Source organism: Populus alba, chromosome 9 (genome assembly GCF_005239225.2).
Source record: "Populus alba chromosome 9, ASM523922v2, whole genome shotgun sequence".
Classification (NCBI taxonomy): domain Eukaryota; kingdom Viridiplantae; phylum Streptophyta; class Magnoliopsida; order Malpighiales; family Salicaceae; genus Populus; species Populus alba.
The window spans coordinates 11,495,668-11,522,307 of record NC_133292.1 but is presented as its reverse complement, the minus strand read 5'-3'; the positions used below and the strand labels follow the sequence as shown (position 1 = coordinate 11,522,307).

The 26,640-nt window shown below is 38.1% G+C and overlaps 2 protein-coding genes and 1 long non-coding RNA gene across 5 annotated transcripts in view; all 3 read right to left on the bottom strand.

Moving 5' to 3' along the window:
- The window catches only part of LOC118045475 (protein HIRA-like), a 44,786-nt gene that overhangs the window by 12,258 nt on the left and 5,888 nt on the right, over nt 1-26,640 (bottom strand). For 2 of the 3 annotated variants that reach the window (XM_035054125.2, XM_035054127.2), the window contains 3 exons: nt 26,361-26,483; nt 26,119-26,236; nt 25,114-25,860 (listed from right to left, as the gene is read on the bottom strand). In XM_035054125.2, the coding sequence (XP_034910016.1) occupies nt 25,468-25,860; nt 26,119-26,236; nt 26,361-26,483 (634 nt within the window). In that variant the 3' untranslated portion in view covers nt 25,114-25,467. Of the gene's footprint in view, nt 1-25,113; nt 25,861-26,118; nt 26,237-26,360; nt 26,484-26,640 lie in introns of those variants that run through there. The other variant, XM_035054126.2, reaches the window with a different exon arrangement.
- Nucleotides 688-22,000, bottom strand: LOC118045477 (fatty acyl-CoA reductase 3-like). The gene is made up of 10 exons (XM_073411302.1): nt 21,874-22,000; nt 19,291-19,451; nt 4,420-4,464; nt 4,205-4,305; nt 3,883-4,075; nt 1,933-2,094; nt 1,753-1,834; nt 1,373-1,642; nt 1,153-1,280; nt 688-1,056 (listed from the first exon to the last, which is right to left on the bottom strand). Exons 2-10 carry the CDS (start codon nt 19,302-19,304, stop codon nt 903-905), a joined length of 1,149 nt encoding a protein of 382 aa, XP_073267403.1. The 5' UTR covers nt 19,305-19,451; nt 21,874-22,000; the 3' UTR covers nt 688-902.
- LOC118045478 (uncharacterized) lies at nt 9,717-17,437 on the bottom strand. Its single transcript, XR_004686989.2, has 2 exons — nt 16,978-17,437; nt 9,717-9,911 (listed from the first exon to the last, which is right to left on the bottom strand). It is a non-coding gene; the product is annotated as an uncharacterized lncRNA (long non-coding RNA).

Here is a 26,640-nt window from a genome sequence, read left to right as displayed (position 1 = left end):
GTAAAACACAGAAAATAGCTTTTGATGAGTCCTTGTTAATGAAATAGACAAAAGAAGGAAAAAAAGAAGAAGTAATCAATGATTCTTGCCAACTTTTCATCGATGTTGACATAAAATCTGTAAGAAATATAGGGTCCTTTACTTAATTTCGTACGCTCTCCGAATTAAATTTCCTTTCTGTGTTTTTTACTTGCTTGTTATTGCCTCACGAGTATTATGTATACCGCATTTAATTTACAAGCGTTGCGAAGCAGACTTGGCATCAGGAGCTCTTAAAAGAAGGTACATGCATCTTCTTCACATTTGGTTGCACCATTAATGTCTTCTCCATAAAAACTGCATTGATCATTGTAAGAAAAGATATAATCATCCATGTTGTAATCAAATGTAAAGATTGAGAGTAGAATCTAAAATGTAACTGAATACATGAGAGTTGAGCTATTTTTCTAGGTCGAGCTCATGTAATTAGGTTTTTTTTTTTTTTTTTTTAGATTGAGTTCATAACATTGAGCTTTCTTTCAAGGATACGCTAATGAAGACGAAGCTCTTCTCTTATCTAAAGCTAAACCTGGACCCAGGCATGTTACCTGAGAACATAGGTTTTTAAGCCTTCACTGGGTTTTGGAGACCTTTAAATTTGATGAGAGCAAAACAAAGAAAGAGGATATGAATTATTATACTCTTTGCTAAAAACCTAGTTGCACCTGTGACCAAAATAGTCTTGTCCTTGAGAAATCAGAACTCAATTGCAAGAGAAGTAAGATAGAGATGAAAGTCTAAATTTTTGGGTGTTGATATGAATCTAAACACAAATGCTTTTGCCAATACGTGGCACTACTATTTCACATTGATATAGCGAGGTGGCGAAAGAGAGAGGAAGGTAGTCCATTTGCCGATGATCATCATTTGAAAACGTATTTTACCACCCCAGGAAAGTGGATATTAGTGAGGTAGTCTTCCCAGTCAATTGTCTTGGGATCAAAGTAAAACATATCGGTCTCTAAATTGTTCTCCCTAGCTGCCATTCGCAACTTCTCTGTGTTCAAGTCATCGAAACTGCATCCGAGATGTGAGCATATTATAAGAATTATACTGATCATGAAATGGTTAATTTTGTAGATTGACAGCAAGATTAATGAAGAATATACTTACACTCCCCGGAAGAACAAGTATGGCCTGTAAAGCTCCACTAATTTCATCACAAACTTGATCTTCCTATTGAGATCACTATACTTGTCCTCAAAGAAATGGCAAAATGCCGTATTTGCTAATTCTAGTCCCTGTTAAAAAAAAAAAAAAACAAGTGATCGAGAGAGAAACGAATTGATAGATATGCAGGTATCAGCTGTGGTGAATGTTTGAACAGATTAACCTTTAGCAATAGCAAATAACGAATTGCCATGTATCTGTGGAAGCTAGCCATGCTGCTTAATACTTTAACCCTGCCAACCTTGACAGGCCTCCCATCCTTACCAATCCAAGGTTTATTGGTGAAGTAATTAAAGCCACAATCTTGAAGATTAGTGTATCTCATAGGATTTCTTACTGACGATCCCACCTGATAAATTGCATTCTCGGATGGTCGGTTAGCATGCGCCACCATGGCCACAATTATCGCATTCACCACCATGTCAGCTGGTATCTGCACAAAGTTATGTCTCAACATTTCATGTATTCTTCTTTGCCTTGTTACCAATTGAATATATATTCAATTCCTATCAAGATGACTCAAAAATGACATGACCAACTCACCACATCAACGATTCCTGTAATATCCCCAAGAAAGCATGTCAGTCTTCCTTTCCCATAACCAACGGCTAGGCTATCAATTGTTCTAAAACACGGATAAATTTAATTAATTACAACATTGCTTTTAGGACCATTAATTTTCACCAAAACAAAACAAAATGATTTTTTTTTTTCCTTAAATACCTGACACCTTCAACCCAACCGGGGAAAGGTTCTTTGTATGTACTGGTAACGATGGTAGGGCGTATGATGACCACGGATAAATCTTCCTTCAAGTGTCCTACAAGCATCTCTCCCATAGCCTTTGTAAATACATAGGTGTTTGGCCATCCATACACCTTAGCCCTAAATGCCATTAATCTTGTCAGTTTTTTTTTTTTTTTTAATCAAAATCCATATCTAGCACATCACTTTTTCAGAACAAGTTAGTATCTATATTATTATATGTTGAAGGGTCCCTTTTTTTTTTTGAGAAATTGTTTGTTTGTATTCTATTTCATTCTATGAGAAACAAGAATTTCCCTCAGCTGGAAGTCTGGAACTGCAGTGTTGTCCCCCTTTAAATTAAAAAAGAAAAGAAATGGCCTTCAATAATTCACATCTGAACAAGAACAAGTTAGTATCTATATTATTAGGTTTAGGTCTCTGCCAGCTTTTCAATATGTTTAGGGTAGGGGGTCTTGAAGCCCAGGAGGACGACGGGATAGTTCCAGTTTGGTCATGGTCCCTAAATGTTATCAAGGCTGAGCTCATTGATGAAAATTACTACATCGTACAAGTTAGGTGATCTATCGTCTGAACATTTAATTTATTGATATCAAAACAAAGGAAGGATTGAAAGCAATAAAGCAGTTTGGTTGCAGGGACGGAAGTAGGGAGAGGCAAGCAGGGCCCGGCCTCTGCAAAACATTTTAAACACTTTGAAATCTTAGTCACTGAGGTTAAGGGTTGATCTGGAATAGTATAATATTTTTTATTTGAAATAAATAAATTTTTTAATTATTTTATTATATTAATTTTGGTTTTTTCTATTAAATACTATCAGCTCCGCTCCTGTTTGGTTGGTAAGAAACTTGAATGCAGTTTGTTTTTTTTTTTCCTCCCTTAACCTTCACTTCATAGTCACAATCATAAAATTGAAAGTCCCATTAGCTCTTTTCAACTATATTTTATATTTCAAGTGTTTGATGGCCAACTATATATATTATCGTCAGCCCTTCATTCTTGCATTTATTCTTTGCTGTGTAAGTGCATTTATCGACGAGCAGGCAGCAGGGTGTCCTTCCTTCGGGGTCCGATGAAGACTTGAAGTGTTATTTGTTAGGATATTGTCATTTAGTGGCAATACCCTACCACCAAAGTGAAAGCACCATTAATGCCACTAATGGTGGCATGTTTTAAGGCTTTCTTGTCTCACCATGATTGACAAGTGTACTGAAGAAACTAACCATTAATGCCTATAAAAGATGCATATTTATGGAGAGCAAATTGTAAGAGAACGTGAGAATAAAATGAAGAGAAAGAGGAGGGAAAGAGTTGCTGCCATGGGCAATAGCCCTGCAGCCATTGCAGCTGCAAGAACAATGAGTTGAGTGAGTTGAGTTGAGTGGATGTGTCTTCTCCTCCATGTATTTATTATATCATTTCTCTTTCTATAATAAAATGATTCTCTCTAGTGGATGTAGGCGGTTTTGCCGAACTACGTAAAATATTGTGTCTCAGCGTGTTTACCCCTCCCAAGAGCAATTATCAGTACATCACTGGTCGCGGATTCCCCCTACATTATTTATATTCTAACCTAATTATTTCTATGCTGGAAACATAAAAACTCACATAGGAATGTTATATTGTTTTATTAGTTTTCAAGTATCTAGGTTATTTTTGAAAATATCATTAGATAGTTCTATTATGATTACTCATTCGCCCGCATAAGAATGGACTCAACTTTATACAAGTAAGAAAATATTATATCAAGAATACCTAATAATTTCTTCTTCTTTTTTCATCCTCATGGTATACATCACTGTTAAATGGCATGCCAGAGATCAAAATGCTACGAGTTCACACGTAATGCTAGAGTGATTAATTAAGAATAATAAAAATATTCGAGCATTATTAGATATTATGACTAACCTTTCCATGCCCATGTCTTTCATGGCATCCTTAATTGCGTCAGCTGTGGCACCTTCAGCTTGAAGTTCATTTAGTTTTTGATCAACCAGTTTCTTCTCTTCATCGATGTCTAATCCACAGACACCATTAAGGGTGTCGCCTACGCCATATGGAGTCTCTAGAATCAGCCCGGCTCTCTCCCCTGAAACAAAAGCTGAAAAGGTACCAAATCCCTTGAGATTTTGGAAAATATATCTACCCGCAGCATAAAAAATAATTTGGGCAAGTTAATTATTAGAGGTGGCGGGAACGGATATTGAAGTGATCAATTATCACCACTTACCAGTGGACACATGGACAAGAACCTTTAGTCTGACGCATTTCTTGGCAAAACATAAGACATGCTTAGCTCCCATTGTGTTGATGCCAAGTGCAACATCATACCTACATTAAATTTTCCAAGAAACAGAAGACCAATTGCTTCGTTTTTCAGTCCTTGTTGATGAAAATGGACAGAAGAAGAAGGGGGAAAAAAGGTAGTGGATGATTCCTGCCTACCCTTCATCAAAGTTGGTTGTTGCAGCCAAGTTAACTACAACATCTGTAGATTATCAGATTGCTAACTAATAAACTGAACCGTAATCAACTTATTATATTTGAAGATAAACTGGCTTTATAAATAACCTTACATTGTAACTAATTCTCAGAAAAAACAGCTAAATAATAGCAACAGACTCACGACTTGGTCAGCTCAGCAATAACAGGCTTGCTGATTTGATCACACTTAACAGCTGTGATTCACAGCTGTGATTCCTAGTCAATAGGGTTTATTAACAGAAAACAGACAAATTAAATTCAAACAATCTTTAACATTCTCCCTTAAACTGTATGCTTGAAAGCATTCAGTTTATTTCCACGATCGAACACATCCCAAGCAATGCTCTCAGCTTCACGAAAGATTCAGCCTTCAAAGGCTTAGTTAGAATATCTGCAATTTGCTCAGCACTTCTGCAATGAATCAGTTCCACTTTGCCTTCTTTGGTGAGATCACGAAGAAAGTGAAATCTCACATCAATGTGTTTGCTCCTTCCATGCAATACTGGATTTTTGGACAGCTTAATTGTTGAATTATTGTCACAGAACAACATAATTGGACCTTGCTGTGCATGCTTCACTTCTTCCAAAATTCTGTTTAGCCAAATGCCTTGACATGCACATGATGCAGCAGCTATAAACTCTGCTTCAGTTGTAGATAAAGTAACAACAGGTTGCTTTTTTGAGGACCATGAAATTGCAGCTCCACTCAAGAGAAATACATATCCAGATGTGCTTTTACGATCTTCCGCATCCCCAGCATAGTCACTGTCACTGAAACCGATTAATTCACATTTTCCACTTTTCTGCGTCTTATAGAACAGACCATAGTCAAGTGTTCCTTTTAGATACCGAAGTATCTTTCTAACAGCCTGATGATGTAGTTCAGTTGGTGCTTCCATAAATCTGCTAATGAGACTGACAGCGTATGTTAAATCTGGTCGAGTGGCTGTCATATACATCAAGCTTCCAATCATTTGCTTGTAATATGTACTGTCAATTTTTGCTCCTCCATCATCACGGGTCAGCTTGGTTCCAGGAATTATAGGAATTTGGACTGAATTGCAATCATCCATTCCAAACCTTACAAGAACTTCCCGAGCAAATTTCCTTTGACAGATAAATATACCACCTGCAGATTGAGTCACTTCTATACCAAGAAAGAATTTCATCTTTCCCAAATCAGTCATCTCAAATTCCTTCATCATGGATTGTTTAAATACTTTAAACATATCTTCATCATTGCCAGTGAATATTAAGTCATCCACATATAAGCATACAATCAAAAGATTACCTCTCCCTCCAGTTTTGATGTAGAGTGTGTGCTCATAGGGACACTTGTGAAAGCCTGCCTTGCTGAAATAATTGTCAATTCGATTATACCAAGCTCTTGGGGCTTGTTTCAACCCATAAAGAGCCTTTTTCAGTTTGTATACCAGACCCTTGCTTCCCTTCTTTATATAGCCTGGTGGTTGATCTACGAATACTTGTTCCACAAGTTCTCCATGCAAAAACGCAGATTTTACATCCAGTTGAAAGACATTCCACTCATTCATAGCAGCCAACGAAATAATCATTCTAATTGTGTCATGCCTTGCTACTGGGGCAAACACTTCAGAATAATCAATTCCATACCTTTGTGTATATCCTTTAGCAACTAATCGAGCTTTGAACTTGTCAACTTCCCCTCTTTCATTTAGCTTTGTTCTGTAAATCCACTTGACTCCTACTGTTTTTTCTCCTTCAGGCAATTCAGCTAGCTCCCATGTGTGGTTTCTTTCAATAGCTTTGATCTCTGCATCCATAGTCTTTCTCCATTTTGAATCTTTAATTGCCTCATCAAAAGTAATCGGGTCACTCTCTGCAAACAAAGCAAGATTAGCCAATGAGTCTTCATCAGCAAGTTCTTCACCACTTGTGTAATCAGTCATCCAAGCTGGTTTTCTCCTTGATCTGTGCATGCTTTGTATAGGAGTTTTAGATGTCTCAGGTAGTAATGTCTCGGTAACTTGATCCATACTACCTGATTCACATTCTCCCTCACCACTGTGTGCATCTTCTTCAGCGTCAGCTTTTCCATTGTCTTCCAATTCAAGAGCCATTGGATTTCCTTTGTCAGTGCTTTCCCAATCATAGCTGCTGTGTTCATCAAACACCACATCTCTAGAAATACAAATCCTTTTGGTTATAGGATTATAAAGACGGTATGCCTTGGATTCTTCACTCACCCCAAGCAGTACACATTTTTCTCCCTTATCATCAAGTTTCATTCTCTTTGGGTCTGGAATGTGTGCATATGCCACACAACCAAATATTCTGAAGTGACTAACAATTGGTTTCTGACCTGACCAAGCTTCTTCTGGCGTCACATTTTTCACAGAAAATGTTGGACTTCGATTGAGAACATATACACTCCATTTGACTGCCTCGGGCCAGAAAGCTTTAGGCATGTTCTTGCTTGCTAGTAAACTTCTTACCATATTCATGATGGTTCTGTTTTTCCTTTCTGATACACCATTCTGCTGCGATGTGTACGCAGCAGTCAGTTGTCTTTTAATTCCACTTCTTTCACATACATCTACAAACTCATTGGATGTATACTCTCCACCGCGATCTGTTCGAAAACATTGGATGAATTTTTCTGTCTCCTTTTCAACCTTTGCTTTGAACCTCTTAAACACTTCAATGGTTTCTGATTTTTCTACTAGAAAGTACACCCACGTTTTTCTGCTAAAGTCATCAGTGAAGGTTATGAAGTACCTTTTGTGGCTGTTGGAAGTGGGATTCAATGGACCGCAGATGTCTGAGTGCACCAGCTGTAGAATATGATTGGCTCTCCAAGTGCTCTCCTTAGGAAATGATTCTCTATGTTGTTTTGCAGTCACACACTCTTCACATACGTTAGAGGGATCATTGATCTGAGGAAGCCCTCTTACCATCTCTTTTTTCTGCAGAGTCTTGAGTCCACTGAAATTCAAGTGTCCAAACCTGTAATGCCACAACCAAGATAAATCTTGGCTAGATGTCTGGAAACAAGTTTGATCTCCAGTAACTTCTGTTATGAGCTGAAACATTCGATTTCCAGACATCTTGATATTAGCCACTAATTCCCCGTTTGAATCATGGATTTGACACCTTCCTCTCTGTAGCAGAATTGAACATCCTGCTTCTTGCAGTTGTCCTAGGCTGATCAGATTGCTTTTAAGTTCTGGTATATAAAATACATCATCTAAGTTATGTATACTTGCCTTTCCCATAACACTCATGCTTGAGTCATTTCCAAGCTTGACCTTTTCTCGAAAAACTTCATTTAGAACACAAAACAGGCTTTTGTTTCCTGTCATGTGATTGTTGCATCCAGAGTCAAGATACCACATTGCTCCCTTTTCAGCTGGTATGGTTTCTGTGTAGGCCATCAATAGTATTTCTGCCACAGCTCCATTGTTCTCTGTGTAGGTGATCAATTGCATCTTTTCTTCTTCAACAAAGCTTGCCACTGCTCCATTATCCTCTGTGTAGGCCATCATTAGCATTTCTCCCTCTTCTTCAACAAAGTTTGTCATTTCTTCGTTTTCAGCTGGCTTGTTCTCTGTGTAAGCCATCAACAGCATTTGTTCTTCTTCTTCTTCTATCTCAGCAAAGTTTGCTTTTTCTTCCCTTTTATGAGGACACTCCCATTGAAAGTGACCAGTCTTGTCGCACCCCAAAAAAAACAAAAAATTCAATTACGGGTTCGACTGGCGAATTTTTTTTTTATTTTTTTGGTTCTTTGGAGTCGCCACCTAGTATTTTGGTCACTAGGAACCTAACTGGTCTCAGAGATCGGGTACGGAGACTGGTTGCGTAAAGGGAAGGTATTAGCACCCCAAATACGCCCTACCTAAGGTAAGCTGCATTGTTTTATTGTCTGATAAAAACTAAAGTGTTGTTGTGTTTTCCTAGTCGTTGATCTGTCTATGGTTCAAGAAAAATCCTCCTCAGTAAGAAGGTCTTTTATCTTATCGGGTAAAAATCCTAACCGTTCTAACGTCCATACCAAAATTTTATTAATAATACTTAGGAATACGTTTTACGTATAAATTCGTAATCCCAAATATTAAAATAAAACAAAAAGATTTTTTTTAGAATTTTTGAAATATTGGCCTAGTTCTCATGGCTTGAATAAACTGGTTATTAAAGCCAAAATGCATGTTAATACATATATTGTTTTGAAAATTTTCTTTGTTGTATGAAAATATGATGTTATAATATTTATATGTATATATTGGAGAGACTAGGCCGTATTTTTAAAACAAAAAAAACAATTTTTGGAAAATATTATTTTTTTTATGCTTTGGCGAAAATCAGGTATTTTAATACTGAGCTTGTATCCTTACGGTATAAAAATACAACCCAATATTAATCCATTTTGATAAAAATATGCAGAAAAATCAACAACATTTTTAGGGACTTTTTAGAATTTTTTTTGAAAGCAAAAACATTTTTTATTCTGAAAATCTTTGATGTTTTGACGAAAACCGGGTATTTATAACACTGGTTTTGTATCTTTACAGTATAAAAATACAAACCAGAATTAAAACATTTTTGACAAACATATGCAGAAAAATCAACAATATTTTTTAGATTTTTTTTCGAAATATTTTTTTTATATATATAAATATTTTTTATATATATAACATATATACACATATATAATAATAATAATAATAATAATAATAATAATAATAATAATAATAATATAATTATAATATATTTATATATTAAAAGGGGCTGGGCCGGCCCAAACTAAACTGGGCCGGACCCAGCCCAACAGTCGTTGGGCCGATCTCGGCCCATCGGGTACTGGGCCGATATCGGCCCAACAAACTAATTAAACTCTATCTGGGCCGGACCTGGCCCAGACCACCGGATCGGGCCAGACCACTCTGGCCCGACCCACATAGTTCTGGGCCAGACACCATCTGGCCCAGAAGAATTAAAAAACAACACAGGGGGGGAATTATTTTCCCCCCGTCCCCTGCATGCAGAACGACTCTGCATGCAGGGGACGAAATATATGAACAAAAAAAAAAAAAAGTGCAGGGGGGGAGCGTACCTGGCACGGCGGAGACGACGGCTTGCTGGCGGTGCTGCTGCGGAGGCGGTGGCGGCGTCTTAGCTCACGGCGGGTCAGGCGGTTTCTCTCTCCTCTGTTACAGGGTTTCTCTCTCTTCGTTTTTTTTTCTTTGTTTCGGGGTTCCTCCCTTTTCTTTTTTTTCGTCCTCGTGCTCTCCCTTTCAGTCCTCTATTTATAGAACCATGGGCGTGGCTTTTCATCGTGGACCCAGGAGCGGGTTGAGGAGCGGCTGTCGAGGAGCGGCGGGGCTCCCTCGGCTTCGGCCACGAGGCGGGTTGTCGGCCATTGTTTCTGTCGGTGGCCCACCGACGTGGGGTCTCTGTCGGTTGGTAAGGGGGACCTGCAAAAAAAGAATAAAAAATACAATGTTTTTCTTCTTCCCCGCTGTAACGTTCGGGGGGAAGAAGACAGTGAACAGTGCCGTTCAAAACGGCACCGTTCGGTTACCCCCTTTTTTTTTTTTTTAAATAATTATATATGAAACGGCGTCGTTTTGGATAAAACGCGCCGTTTCATTTAAAGGAGCCAAAATCCAGATCAGTCCTCCATTATTTCACCTTCGGTCGCCGCCCCTCTTGTTGGCCGCATTTTTCACTTTGGTCCTTGGCCTCTGATTTATGCAATTAAACCCCTAATTGACCAATAAACTTCCAATTTCTTCAATTAAGCCCCTGAATCAATTCCAAACAGCCCCCTCTATCTTTGCGCCTTCTCCAAATTGGTCCCTGGTTTCGGATTTTCACAATTAAGCCCCTAATTGGCCATTAAACTTCAATATTTATGCAATTGAGCCCCTGATTTGACCCAATAAATTCCTAAAAAATATATTTTGGCCCAAGAACTTAAATTTCTCCAAATTAAAGCCCAAATTGACTTAAAAATCAATTTTTCTTGCCATCAAATCTTCTATAAATTCAATCAAAAATCCAATTAAGTCCATAAACATTCAAATTTGGGCTTTTCTCCTCAAAATTCAAATTTTCCTTCTCAATAGGGCTTTCATCCTTCAAGAATATACTGTCAAAAATTCAATCCTTGTATTTTTAAATTCCTTGACCAATTTTCTGACTTTTTTTCGGGCGCTTCTGCCTCCGGTTATTTTTCTAACCTCTTTTGGCTATTTATTTTATTTTTTTAGGGGGACCCAAAAATGGGTTACAACAGATGCCCCCTCTTTATAATACTTACGGAGCATGGGTTTTGCGCAGTAAGTGTTATAAAGATAAACCCAAAACGGAACTCCCGAAACTGATATGGTCGAAGCTGGATTTATCTGAAACTTTGTCCTTTACAACAATCCTCCTTAGCCCAAAAACTATGATCAAAACTTAGTCATCTCGAGATCCTTATCCAGCGATCCTCTGAATTCTTGCTTTAGTTTGATCAATATGGAAATCCATCCGAGATTCCATCTGGTGATCTCCTTTAACTTGGAATCCCAACCGGCGATTCCTTTACTCATAATCAATACAAAAAAAATGTGTATGTGGTCTCATTATGATGGGTGACCTGCCCGAGTGGAAAAGAGAAAGAGTGGTCTCATTATTACGGGTGACCTACCCGGGGGAAAGAATGGCCTTATTATTATGGGTGACCTACCCAGATAAACAAAAAATGGAGAATGGTCTCATTCTTATGGGTGACCTACCCAGAAAATATGGTCTCATTGTGATGGGTGACCTACCCAGAAAAAGGGAAGAGTGGTCTCATTCTTTGGGTGACCTACCCAGAAAATATGGTCTCATTGTGATGGGTGACCTACCCAGAAAAAGAAAGAGTGGTCTCATTCTTTGGGTGACCTACCCAGGGGAAGGAATGGCCTCATTCTTATGGGTGACCTACCCAGGTAAAAAAAAGATGAAGAATGGTCTCATTGTATGGGTGACCTACCCAGAAAAATAATGGTCTCATTGTATGGGTGACCTACCCAAGAAAAATGATGGTCTTATTGTATGGGTGACGAACCCGAGAAAAATGATGGTCTCATTGTATGGGTGACGAACCCAAGAAAAATGATGGTCATTGTATGGGTGACCTACCCAGGAAAAATGATGGTCTCATTGTATGGGTGACGAACCCAAGAAAAATGATGGTCTCATTGTATGGGTGACCTACCCAGGAAAAAAGATGGTCTCATTGTATGGGTGACGAACCCAAGAAAAATGATGGTCTCATTGTATGGGTGACCTACCCAGGAAAAAAGATGGTCTCATTGTATGGGTGACGAACCCAAGAAAAATGATGGTCTCATTGTATGGGTGACCTACCCAGGAAAAATGATGGAGAATGGTCTCATTGTATGGGTGACCTACCCAGAAAAATAATGGTCTCATTGTACGGGTGACCTACCCAAGAAAAATGATGGTCTCATCGTATGGGTGACTAACCCAAGGGGAATAATTCTTAGTAAACTCCATGCTCTTCTAAGAAATGGTTTCAATATAAGGTCCCTTCTGGCGACCTTCCTTGATGAATGTCGAAGTACGAGATCCCTTCTGGCGATCTCAAATAACTTGGAATCCCATCTGGCGATTCCTTTTATTCAAAGCTGAAATATTAGGTCCTTTCTGGCGACCTTCATCGAAATATTAGATCCCTTCTGGCGATCTCCTTTAGCCAAACAACTTGGAATCCCATCTGGCGATTCCTTTTATACCAAAGCTGAAATTTGAGGTCCCTTCTGGCGACCTTCATTGGTGAATATTAAAAACGAGACCCCTTCTGGCGATCTCAAACTACTTGGAATCCCATCTTGTGATTCCTTTTATTCAAAACTGAAATATGAGGTCCCTTCTGGCGACCTCCATCGAAATACGAGATCCCTTCTAGCGATCTCAACAACTTGGAATCACATCTGGCGATTCCTTTTTACCGAATGCTATCGATGTCGTTCTTCCTGCTGGCAGGGTTTGAAAACCATTATCTTCTCTTCTTGTTGTTCTAGAATCATCTCAATGATTCTTTCTTCGTCCATAATCTTGTTGGAATGCGCTAAGATCTCCTCCTGTAATGATCCAAAAAAACATATATGCAATGATTTATGATTAGATGCAATGCATGCATTCGTACCTGGTTTTGAAACATAGGCCCCATCCTCTTCTTCTAGTTCATGGGACTCCCTCTTAACATGAACTTGCTTTTGAAGTCGTATGTTGGATTCATCTCTCGTGTTGCCTATCATATTCTTGGAGAAAAGGTCTTTGACTTTCTTCAAGTAGTCCTTTTCTCAAAATGTATGACTTGTATTTGCCTCTCTGTCATGCTTTTGTCAAATGTTTTAGCTTGGTTTTCAAATCGTAGGCTTTCGTAAAACTTTTCATAAAACATCTCGTCTTGCCCCCAGTGTAGGGGTGCGATCCTAGTCTGGGTTTTTATATAGAGAAGAAATTCATTTCGACTCAAAACAAAACCACCAACAAAAAACTCTTTAGAGAGTGAAAGGACAATAATGATGTGTTTTTTTTCAAAAATGCACATTGTTTAGGATTGATAAACTCTATTTTTGTCTTGAAAGAAAATTTACAGGTGATGTATCAATTCATTATGTTATCCAGAGGTGAGGTTGTATTTCAAGGGTAGCTTTTCTTAAATTTCATATTAAACCATTTTATGATACTTTATTTGTAACCACTCAACTTGTTCCAAAAGTGCATAATCTCATCATTTATTTAAAGAAAAGGTAGGCTCAAAGATAAAATAAAAAATCTGGCTGATAAAATGAGCTCTGAATGCTCACTAGAGAAAATAAAAGCAAAGACAAAAGCAATGACAAAAACATGTTAAGGCAAATAAAGTTGTTTTACATTTTGAAAACTACGAGAAGTTCTTGGGTCAACCCGTTCTGAAACTTCTTCTAGTGTGTGGAAAGTCAACCGAGGCAATGCTTCATCTTCCTTCCTCATTTGCGTTTCCTTGTCTTCTCCTTCGATCTCGCCTTCTTCATTATTGACGATTCTTGACCAAGGTTTTCCAACCTTTATCCCCTATCACTTTTGTAATGACCAGGCAATGGATTTGAACTGATATTGGGTGCGTCTTCAAATGACACCCATCCTATCTTGATGAGCTTCAACAACTTGTTCTTGAAACCATAGCACGTTTCAAGACAATGCCCGGGAATACCAGCATGGTACTCGCAAGTCAAATCAGGCTTATACCAGATGGGGAATGGTGGCTGTAGTGGTAATGTAGGGATAGGAGCTATTTGTCCAATGCTCAGTAGTTTGGCATATATGTCCTTTAGAGGCATGGGTAATGGCGGTAGTTGTTCTGAAATGTATCTTGGGTTTGGTCTTTGGTAGTTGTTTTGGGTGTTTGACTGGCCATTTGCTCGATTAGGGGAAAAAGGTTTGTTAAAGTTTATGTGGGCCACATGGGAGGTAGGTATTTGTGGGTTATATGAATCCGTTATCTTGTCATTGGACCCACCTTCGAAGTTGTTAACGGGACCTTTCAATTTTCTTCCGAAAAAACCCTTTGTCTCCAATGGCTCAATTATGCGTCCAGCTTTAATCCCCTGCTCTATTCTTTCCGCTATGCGTACAGCATCATAGAAATGTTGAGATGAGCTACCCATTAAATGCTCATAGTAGGGTGCTTTGAATGTATTGGCGAACAAAGTCACCATCTCCGTTTCTATCAAAGGGGGTTGCACATGCATGGCCTCGTCCCTCCATCTTTGCGCATAAGCCCTTACTGATTCTTGGCTTCTCTTTTCCATTGACATAAGGCTCGTTCGATCTGGAGCAATTTCCAAATTGAACTTGTATTGCTTAAGGAAAGCCTCAACTAAATCCTTCCATTTCTTGATCTTGGCATTATCCAACCTCATGTACCAACTTAGCGCTGACCCCGATAGACTGTCTTGGAAAAAGTAGATCAGTAACTTATCGTCATGAATCACCTCAGCCATCTTATTGCAATAAGATCGAAGGTGAGTGTTTGGGCATTCCAACCCAGTGTACTTTATAAACTCCGGTATCCTAAATTTTTTTGGTACCGTGATGTTTGGTACCAAGCATATTTCAGACGCTCGCATGGGGTCAAACCAGTCATCTCCCTCGACTCCTCTTAACCTTTCTTCCAAGGCTGATATCTTGTCATCGTTCATAAATCCGGTGGACCTATTATCGGAAGGCCCTTTCACAGTGATGTGAGCTTGAGGGGGCTGAATGGGAATGGTAGGCGCAAAGTGCTGCCCCGTCGCTGAATCTGCCCCCAAGTTCTGAGATACCCCCGGGACATGAACTGACGGTGCTCCTATAGGTGGTTGGGTAGATGTTCCCTCCCCGTTCTTCGCTCTTAAAAGTTGCTCAAGCAGATTGGTCAGTCGAGAAACTTCATTTTTCACAGATTCCAACTCGGTCTAGTAGTGCGACTCTAAGTGAGCTCTTTCTTCGTTTTCCATTCTTGATCTGGACCGGGTTTGGTGGACTCTGGATGTAGGACCTATGTTTCACGATCTGTAATGCATATGATAACAAAATGCGTGATGAAAATGTGATGCACAAGTGATGTGCGATGAGTATATCCTTATTGATCTTGATGCAAATAAGATACATAACCTAAGGACAAGCTCTATTTATTAAGTGATAGTGGGTAAGTTTTCTATCTGGTCTTGAAGGTTCTCATATCTGCCCAGTGACGTTCTTCGTAAAGAAGTATGGGGGCGTTGCAAGGAACAGTTAAGACACGTATGCCCACCATTACCAAGCAGGCACTCAGATATGAGTTGGGTGTTTCACGCATTTAAACCCTGACCAATAGTCTTAGGGTAAATCGCTAATTCCCCACTTAACTTAAAGTTTGTGTGTGCTTTTCAAAATTAAGGCAAGTGATGCATGAAACAATTATATACAATGCATGAATAAATGCGCGTAAAAATAAAAACAAACACACGATTAAATAAAAGGAAAGGCATATAAAAAATAAGCACATGCAAACACAAATAAATCAGACAAAAACAAAGCTTAGTCTACAAGGTCCCCAGTGGAGTCGCCATTCTGTCGCACCCCAAAAAAAACAAAAAATTCAATTACGGGTTCGACTGGCGAATTTTTTTTTTATTTTTTTGGTTCTTTGGAGTCGCCACCTAGTATTTTGGTCACTAGGAACCTAACTGGTCTCAGAGATCGGGTACGGAGACTGGTTGCGTAAAGGGAAGGTATTAGCACCCCAAATACGCCCTACCTAAGGTAAGCTGCATTGTTTTATTGTCTGATAAAAACTAAAGTGTTGTTGTGTTTTCCTAGTCGTTGATCTGTCTATGGTTCAAGAAAAATCCTCCTCAGTAAGAAGGTCTTTTATCTTATCGGGTAAAAATCCTAACCGTTCTAACGTCCATACCAAAATTTTATTAATAATACTTAGGAATACGTTTTACGTATAAATTCGTAATCCCAAATATTAAAATAAAACAAAAAGATTTTTTTTAGAATTTTTGAAATATTGGCCTAGTTCTCATGGCTTGAATAAACTGGTTATTAAAGCCAAAATGCATGTTAATACATATATTGTTTTGAAAATTTTCTTTGTTGTATGAAAATATGATGTTATAATATTTATATGTATATATTGGAGAGACTAGGCCGTATTTTAAAACAAAAAAACAATTTTTGGAAAATATTATTTTTTTTTATGCTTTGGCGAAAATCAGGTATTTTAATACTGAGCTTGTATCCTTACGGTATAAAAATACAACCCAATATTAATCCATTTTGATAAAAATATGCAGAAAAATCAACAACATTTTTTAGGGACTTTTTAGAATTTTTTTTGAAAGCAAAAACATTTTTTATTCTGAAAATCTTTGATGTTTTGACGAAAACCGGGTATTTATAACACTGGTTTTGTATCTTTACAGTATAAAAATACAAACCAGAATTAAAACATTTTTGACAAACATATGCAGAAAAATCAACAATATTTTTTTAGATTTTTTTTCGAAATATTTTTTTTATATATATAAATATTTTTTATATATATAACATATATACACATATATAATAATAATAATAATAATAATAATAATAATAATAATAATAATAATATAATTATAATATATTTATATATTAAAAGGGGCTGGGCCGGCCCAAACTAAACTGGGCCGGACCCAGCCCAACAGTCGTTGGGCCGATCTCGGCCCATCGGGTACTGGGCCGATATCGGCCCAACAAACTAATTAAACTCTATCTGGGCCGGACCTGGCCCAGACCACCGGATCGGGCCAGACCACTCTGGCCCGACCCACATAGTTCTGGGCCAGACACCATCTGGCCCAGAAGAATTAAAAAACAACACAGGGGGGGAATTATTTTCCCCCCCGTCCCCTGCATGCAGAACGACTCTGCATGCAGGGGACGAAATATATGAACAAAAAAAAAAAAAAGTGCAGGGGGGGAGCGTACCTGGCACGGCGGAGACGACGGCTTGCTGGCGGTGCTGCTGCGGAGGCGGTGGCGGCGTCTTAGCTCACGGCGGGTCAGGCGGTTTCTCTCTCCTCTGTTACAGGGTTTCTCTCTCTTCGTTTTTTTTTCTTTGTTTCGGGGTTCCTCCCTTTTCTTTTTTTTTCGTCCTCGTGCTCTCCCTTTCAGTCCTCTATTTATAGAACCATGGGCGTGGCTTTTCATCGTGGACCCAGGAGCGGGTTGAGGAGCGGCTGTCGAGGAGCGGCGGGGCTCCCTCGGCTTCGGCCACGAGGCGGGTTGTCGGCCATTGTTTCTGTCGGTGGCCCACCGACGTGGGGTCTCTGTCGGTTGGTAAGGGGGACCTGCAAAAAAAGAATAAAAAATACAATGTTTTTCTTCTTCCCCGCTGTAACGTTCGGGGGAAGAAGACAGTGAACAGTGCCGTTCAAAACGGCACCGTTCGGTTACCCCCTTTTTTTTTTTTTAAATAATTATATATATGAAACGGCGTCGTTTTGGATAAAACGCGCCGTTTCATTTAAAGGAGCCAAAATCCAGATCAGTCCTCCATTATTTCACCTTCGGTCGCCGCCCCTCTTGTTGGCCGCATTTTTCACTTTGGTCCTTGGCCTCTGATTTATGCAATTAAACCCCTAATTGACCAATAAACTTCCAATTTCTTCAATTAAGCCCCTGAATCAATTCCAAACAGCCCCCTCTATCTTTGCGCCTTCTCCAAATTGGTCCCTGGTTTCGGATTTTCACAATTAAGCCCCTAATTGGCCATTAAACTTCAATATTTATGCAATTGAGCCCCTGATTTGACCCAATAAATTCCTAAAAAATATATTTTGGCCCAAGAACTTAAATTTCTCCAAATTAAAGCCCAAATTGACTTAAAAATCAATTTTTCTTGCCATCAAATCTTCTATAAATTCAATCAAAAATCCAATTAAGTCCATAAACATTCAAATTTGGGCTTTTCTCCTCAAAATTCAAATTTTCCTTCTCAATAGGGCTTTCATCCTTCAAGAATATACTGTCAAAAATTCAATCCTTGTATTTTTAAATTCCTTGACCAATTTTCTGACTTTTTTTTCGGGCGCTTCTGCCTCCGGTTATTTTTCTAACCTCTTTTGGCTATTTATTTTATTTTTTTAGGGGGACCCAAAAATGGGTTACAACAAGTCTTATGGCAATTGTAGCATTCAACAAATGCTTTGCCAAAATTTCCTTCTCTAGTGCCACGACCGCGTCCACGTCCTCTTCCTCTGAAGCTTCCACGTCCTCTGCCTCCTCCAAAGGGTCTTACAGCATAAGTCACATTAAGAGCTTGTTCTTGCTCAATGTGTTTAGTCATGCGTTGTTCATGCACAACTAGTGAGCTTTGCAGCTCATCTACTGACATAGTATCAATGTCATTAGATTCTTCTATTGAGCATACCACATAATCAAACCTAGAATTCATAGAGCGTAGAATTTTTTCTATGATTGTCACATCTTCTAACTTCTCACCATGCATTTTCATCTGATTTGCAGTAGTCAGTATTCTTGCAAAATACTCATTAACAGATTCTCCACCTTTCATGTTCAGCATCTCGAACTCTTTACGAAGAGCCTGTAACTTGGCACGTTTAACTCTACTGGTGCCTTGATATTTCTTCTTCAAAGAGTCCCATATGTCTTTAGAAGTGTCCTTCTTGAGAAGAGTCTCAAGAATAGTGCGATCTATCGCTTGAAATAAGAAATTCTTTGCCTTCAGATCCTTCAGCTTCAGGTCTGATATCGCCTTTGACTGTGCCTCAGTCAGAATTGTGCCTTCTTTTACTTCGGGAATTCCTTCCTCAATGAGTGCCCAATATTCCTTTGATTTGAGAAAGTTCTCCATCAGCATGCTCCAATGATTATAATAACCATCAAGCCTTGGAATTGCTGGTTGTACATAGCCACTCGTGTTTCCCTCAAATGCCATTTCTGGTGTTTATAGAAGACTGCTGCTTCAGATGATAGGGCCCGTTTAGAAGCTCTGATACCAAATGTAGATTATCAGATTGCTAACTAATAAACTGAACCGTAATCAACTTATTATATTTGAAGATAAACTGGCTTTATAAATAGCCTTACATTGTAACTAATTCTCAGAAAAAACAGCTAAATAATAGCAACAGACTCACGACTTGGTCAGCTCAGCAATAACAGGCTTGCTGATTTGATCACACTTAACAGCTGTGATTCACAGCTGTGATTCCTAGTCAATAGGGTTTATTAACAGAAAACAGACAAATTAAATTCAAACAATCTTTAACAACATCTAATTGACTCCACATCTCTTCCCTCAGATTTGAGTCTTTCACTCCCAAGTCGTCTTCGTGAGAGATGTCGCCAGGGACCAGTACTATCTTTTTGGTGACGATGGAATTTAGATTTTCACCCCATTTTTCCTTTAGGATTCTAAACAAGTCCTTCCCTATAACCTACAAAATAGAACAAGTTACAAACAATTCATAACAGCATAGACAAAAATAGCTATCAAACAAATCATCTACGTAGTTCCAAGGTTTGTTTTGTTTTTTTTTGTCATCTAGTGGATAGAAAACCATCAAAAATAAGTGAAAAAATCTATCAGTAAATTAAGGAACTGAAAGTAAAATAAGATTTAATGACACCTGTCGCACGTCAAAAAAATCCACGCACGGCATCGGCTGGCAATTTTTCTCGTATGTTGCATCGCTTGTTGTATTCGTTGCTTGAATTGGTTCGTTGGAGCCGCCACCTAGTAATTGATTGCGGGCTACTAGGAAACCGGATGTACTGGTCTTATCAGAGATTCACGGGTAAGGGACTGGTTGTGGTTAGGGAAGGTATTAGCACCCCTAACGCACCCTACCTGAGGTAAGCTGCTTCGTGATTTTTGACGTGTTAAAGAAGTTTTAAATTTTTGTCTTTTCATCGGATTTAGAAATACAGCTTACGTAGAAGTTAATAAATCTGGACCGTGATCCAATCAAAATATTAAATTCTTCTTTAATCTTTGCAATTTTATCATAAATAAGAAAATAAATAAAACATTCATAAAACCAATACAAAAAAAAAAAACACACATACACTTTCACTATTTTTTGCTCCTTTTCTTTTCTTTTTCTTTTTCTTTTTCTTTTCTTTTCTTTTCTTTTCTTTTACACCCATAATTACAAAATACAAATTACAAAAACTGAAAACTAAACAAATATTACATTAAACCATTTGGAAATTACAAAAATGACCCAAAACAAATTCAGGAACAAATCTGGGCTGCATTCTGGGCTGCCTGAATAGTAGCAACGCGTCTTCCCACGCGCCACCGCCACTGCCGGCGCGTGAGATGAAGGGCAAAAAACTGTGGATCGGGAACGCCTTATTCCCCCCTTCCTTCCTCCACCGGCGGTGAGGGTCACCGTCGCCTACAACAAGAACAAAAACGCACAACAAGCAGTCAGTTTTAAATTTCTCTTTTGGTCCAGATCCGTTCTCGGGTTCGGTTTTCTCTGCAACTCAGTATTTTCTTTTTGTTTCCCCTTTCTCCTCTGTTTTCAGGCGGTGGGATGTGTGACCGAGGGGCTGTCGGCGGGTGTGCAGCTGCAGGTGGCCGGTTCGATCGGTGATGGCTGTTGTGGAGCTACGATGGCTGTCGATGTTGAGATGGAAGAGCGAACAGATCGCGATCTATGGGCGCGCTGCTGGCTGGTCTTCCTCCTGTCGGTGGTAGCGGCAGTTGGGCTCGGTACTGTCGTCTGTGAGGCCTGTGGATCTCCGGCGAGGAACGGCGCTGCTGGAGACAGTGAGCTGGGTCTGCTGCCGACCGGAGGAGATGACGAAGGGGATGGTTCTGTCTTGGCTATCGGTTGGAAGGAGAAAAGTGGCCGTCTGTGGAAAATCGGAGGAGGTCTTGGTCGAGTAAGGGAGAAGAAATGGGGGCTCCGGTGTGGAGAAAAAAAATTCAAGCCAGGGGAGGGCCTGTTTGGCTGCTGTCGAAAGAAAAAAAGAAAAGCAAAGGGTGGGGGGCGGCTGTGTCTTTGTGTTTTAGGGTTTATGTTTTTCCTTTGTATTTTTCTGTTGTTTCAAAATTACCCCCCTTTAAAATGTGTTGAGAAGACTGGTATTTATAGGCAAAATGTTGCTAGGTTTTTCAACTTGGTCCCTCAACTTCCTTCTTTTTGTAAATTTTGATTTTTCTTATTTTTTTTTATTTTTTTGAAAACGAGCAATATGACTCAATGAGGAAAATCAATGATTTTAAAAAGGACATATGAAAAGTTGAACGCGTTCAAAAGACCCTTAAAAATTTAAATCATTTTTTAGACGACGTTAAAAATGCTAAAATAACAAGAATATATTAAAAAACATATTTTTTGGATTTTCATTGTTTTTCTCTATTTTTGGATTTTTTTGAAAATATATCAAAAACATGCGTCAAAAATTGGGTAGCAACAACACCTATTAATTACTTCAAGTTGTAATACACTCCTTACTATTCATACCAGTGTAGCTGAACCTAACATGAAAGGAACGGATCCGAGCAGTTGATTTGTGAAAGAATAGACATAGAACATTATCCCAATTCAGATTGATTCGTGAAAGAAGAGTTGTATGTATTTCCAAGGCTCTTAATCAATGAATGACATCAAATGTCTACCTCCTCATATGTTTTCCACTTTTAGTAACAAAAGTACTTTCAAGGAATATGCATCCCCAATATATCTATTTATGGTGTTGGCCTATCTAAACGATAATTCCATAATTTGTAAGCATTAGACCATGCAGTACTTTTATTTTCTTGCAGTTTGCTAGTTTAGTTTCCTTCCTCTCATTTTTACTTCTCTTGCCTTTTATTCCCTCAAGTTTTATTATATTGTGTACCTCATTTTGTAAGCGTTGTGAAGCAGACTTGGCATCTGCAGCTCTTAGAAGAAGGTAAATCTTCTTCACTTTTGGCTGGACTCTCAAGATCTTCTCCAAAAGAACTGCAGTTATTGTAAGAAAAGTTATAGCCATTCATGATGCCTTACTCAAAAAATAGAGGAAAAAACACAAAAAAGAGGAAGATAACTACTTTTTGCTAGAAACCCAGTTGCCCCCATGATCAAAATGGTCTTGTCCTCGAGAAACTGAACAACACTTCCAAACTCCATTGCAAGAGAGAGAGATAGGGATGAAAGTTTGTGTTTAATTTGGGTGTTCTTGTATGTTGAAATGAATCGAAACACAAATTATTTTGCCAAAATCTAGCACCAATATTTCATGTTTGATATAGCAAGGTGGCGAGAGGGGGGGCAGGACATTTATGAGGGAGGGCACGCGCTATCCTTTTCTTTGGTAGATTGCTTAGGTCATTTACTTAAAAGATCAAAATGCATCAAGCACCCATTCAATGATCCACTTTTACCTTTCCTTACATTTTTTTTTTTTATTAATTTAGATGTTGCAATTTTTTTTTTTAACATCTTGGTTTCTTGGGTGAGGATGTTTGTTAAATAATATTTTAGTTTTATTTATTAAGGGTAAAATAGTACTTTCAGTTTAACCTATATATACTTTATTTGTATTTAGGTTAAGACTATGCATTCATAATATACTGATTATTTAAAATTCTAGCCTTCTTTTTGTGTTTGATCTCAATTATATGTTGATGACATGATTATTACTAGTGATGACATTGATGATATTTTAGTTTTGAAGATAGAGTTGGCTAGACGATTTGAAATGAAGGATTTGGGTTATCTTCGATATTTGTTGGGTATTGAGGTAACATACTCATCTAGAGGTTACCTTCTTTCTCAGTCGAAATATGTTGCAGATATTCTTGAGCGGGCTAGACTTACTGATAACAAGATTGTAGATACTCCTATTGAGGTTAATGCAAGGTACTCTTCTTCTAATGGTTTTACCTTTGATAGATCCTACTTTATACCACACTATTGTTGGGAGTTGGGTATATCTCACCATTACTCGTCCAGATATTGCATATGTTGTTCATGTTGTTAGTCAATTTGTTGCTTCTCCTACTACTGTTCACTAGACAGTTGTTCTTCGTATTTTTCGATATCTTCGGGGTACAATTTTTCAAAGTCTTTTACTCTCATCCACCTCTTCCTTAAAGTTGCGTGCATACTCTGATGCTGATCATGGTAGTGATCCCACAGATCGCAAGTCTGTTACCGGGTTTTGTATCTTTTTAGGTGATTCTTTTATTTCTTGGAAGAGCAAGAAACAATCTATTGTTTCTCAATCATCCACCGAAGTAGAATATCGTGTCATGGCATCTACCACCAAAGAGATTGTTTGGTTACTTGTTGATATGGGAGTTTTCTTTTTTCATCCTACTCATATGTATTGTGACAACCAGAGTTCTATTCAAATTGCTCATAACTTGGTTTTTCATAAGCGAAATTGAGATTGATTGTCATCTTATTCGTCATCATCTCAAGCATGGCACCATTACTTTGCCTTTTGTTCCTTGCAGATTACAGATTTCTTTACCAAGACACATTCCATCTCTCATTTTCATTTTCTGATTTGCAAACTCTCGACGCTTGTAGCTGCCACATTGTGAGTTTGAGGTGAGATGTTAAATAATATTTATGTAGTCTAATTTATTAAGGATAGAATAGTACTTTCAGTTTAATCTATATATTTTTTATTTATATTTAAATTAAGACTATGTATTCATAATATATTGATTATTCAGAATTTTAACTTTTAATTCTAACACATGCAAAAATACAATCACTTGCAAGTCTATCAAGATCTTAGATGCATGAGAGAGATTGGTTCACTTATTTATGTTATTTTAATCAGAAGTTTATGATAAAAAATAGGTTTGAAACTTTCAATTTGAATGTTTGATTAAAAGGTTTATCCAGTTTTATCTATGATTTTAAGATATTGACATGAAATGAGAAAAAACAAATTGACCACCCCAAGCCCCCCTCGGGTCTTCTTTTTTTTCCTTTGGACATGCATGAATGAGAAAATTATAGTTTTTTTATTTTCTTTTCTTTTTTTTTTAATCATTGGGGAAGAACTTTTCTTTGCTACGTTAATTTCAAGATTTTGCTGACAATATGAAACTTTAGTACTGTTTGTTTTTATTATTAGAAACTTATACATAACTTTATTAAATAAACTCTTGTCATTAATGCACCGTTGGGTTGCTGTGTCTAATTTATGTTCTCCACCTACGACTACGAGTAGTTAGCGAGTTCACAGGTCCGAAAATAAATAATTTCCATGCTTTCTATATACATGCCTCTACAACCCCTAGAGGCTCAACGGGCTTCATATAATCAGTAGACGTAATTATTTTGAATTTTACTAGAGATCACGTCAAAAATGATTTTGAAGATATATCAATACGGTGTATTTTTAAAAAGTATCTAGAAAATAAAAATTATGAGAATACCAAATAAAAAGTTAAATAAATATGATTTATTTAAACTTAATTTAAAAGGTATTTAATTTTAATATATTAAAATTGATATGAAAAATGAATACAGGACCCACGTCTACATGTTCTGACACTGAAAGTAAAATTAGATGCTGTCGGGCGGACACTTCAAGGCTAAGATTTGAGTGGAAGCGGGTAATTGGCGTCTGTACACACGTCTTTACAAGATTTTGACTTTGAAAGATATCATCAAGACGACACCCTTCAAAGCTCAAAATTTGAGTGGGAATTGAGCAGGTTGCGTTTTCTTACAGAAGAATCAACTCTAATTGATTATTTTACCCTCGGATTGTTTTACATTCTTCAAAGGGCCGCCGAAAGAGCACGATATTTACAAATCGGCAACCCCTCCTCTGCCATTTTTAGACCCAATGCAGCAGCTAAAACAGTGGCTGCAGGCATAAATGCTAACGCCATGTCGTGTTCAAACACAGTATTGACGTCATAGATCTCTCCAAGCAAATTAAAAGTGAAAGAAAAAAACGTCAGAAATAAGGTAAGGACATGAACTACCTGCGTGATCCAGGACCGGCTACAGCCATACATGCAGAAGTGAACTGAAAATGCATCACAAGAACAGCAGAAGAAAGCAAGTATAAAAGCTGAAAACAGGAGGGCCCATCCTTTCAATCTTAGAGATGGGAGTTTCTAAATGAAGATCTAATAAACATCATGCTTAAACTTGTACAAGGAATAAGAAAATTGGTTACAGAAAGCTGTAAGTGGCCAAAATAAATAAATAAAAGTTAGCTAACTGAATATGAGATTTTTTTGGTTACATACCCAGGTACAGCATCAAAGAAGAGTTAAAAGAGATGCACCAGTCAATTCACTACAATGAGTTTTTTTTCTCTCCAATACCATGGACCTTTTATCTTCGTTTGACCAGGAAAATGTGGATGAAAAGATGAATCATGACCCATATATGCACCCATATCCACTTCTGCAACGCCATGTGTCAGTCTGCTAATATCTTTAACATTAATCCTATTGGTTAGAAGCAGAACTCAAGAACCAGCTTCTCTGTCAAGTGAATCCTGAATAACTTGATCTGTTACCATCGGGCACAAATCTACTTCATCAATAGCCAGCGGAATATGGTCTGCTTCATCAGTTATAATGGGGGTTGGGTCCTCATGATCTTTTGCTGGTTGGGCAGCGTTTGTATGATCTATTGCTTGTGGGGCAGTGTCCATTTGCTCTGTTACTGGTGGATCACAATTCATTTGACTGGTTGCTTGTTGAGATGTAGTTCGTAGCACGGGGGTTTTTTGGTTAGTTTCTACACTTCCATATTCAGACAAGAGATCCATGAACTCATTTAGTAAACGTTGGACTTTTCTGTTTGATGCCATTGCAGGAAGAATATCTTCTCTTAAGAGTTTGTGTTTTCTCATTCCCTGCAGAGTTATAAACATCAATAGACAATGGCAAGAAAAACAAAATAAGAAATAAAAGGGAGAAAACCAAGGAGAAATGCCCCCAAGGAGTTTTTCTCATGCCGTTAAAGTATTGGATTGAAGCATAAAGTTTCTATACACAAGCAGAAGAGAGCAATTGAATGTATAATGCTCAACATGTAATCAAATGTAAAGCATGCAAGAGAGATACTGTAGAGTAACCATCACAGAATACAATATGCTGAGAAAAGGCCTTACAAGCACACAAGGATCCCAAGACACCATTTTTGTATCTGAAGATGTAGATTCAGCCATCCCAGTAGGAGGTCCAAGAAAGCTCTCACATACTTCTCGTAAACGAGACTCGTCTGCTTCTCTGCAACCAAAGTTACACTTATGTGAATTGAATAGATAGAAACAACCAAAAAGGCCCCATATGTACCAACTGTCATTCATAAACACGAGGGGAAAATAAGAAGAGTCTAAAACAAAAGAAACACCTTGCAAGGAAGCGAATGTAAGATAGAAGGCACTGGCGATATTCATTAGGGGACTTTAAAGCTAACGAGGATTCCAACTGAGCCTCCAAATGAGCTCGTGTCTGCACCCCATCATCTGTCACTCTGAAAACAGAACCACCACGTGTCAAACAATAGAAGCTAGATGCATGAATCATAAACTATGAACTCCAGAAGTAACATAAGAAAACCAGAAATATTGTGCAATGATTAACTGGGAAATTTGGTAACTAATCAAGGAAATTAAATTCAATCATCAGAA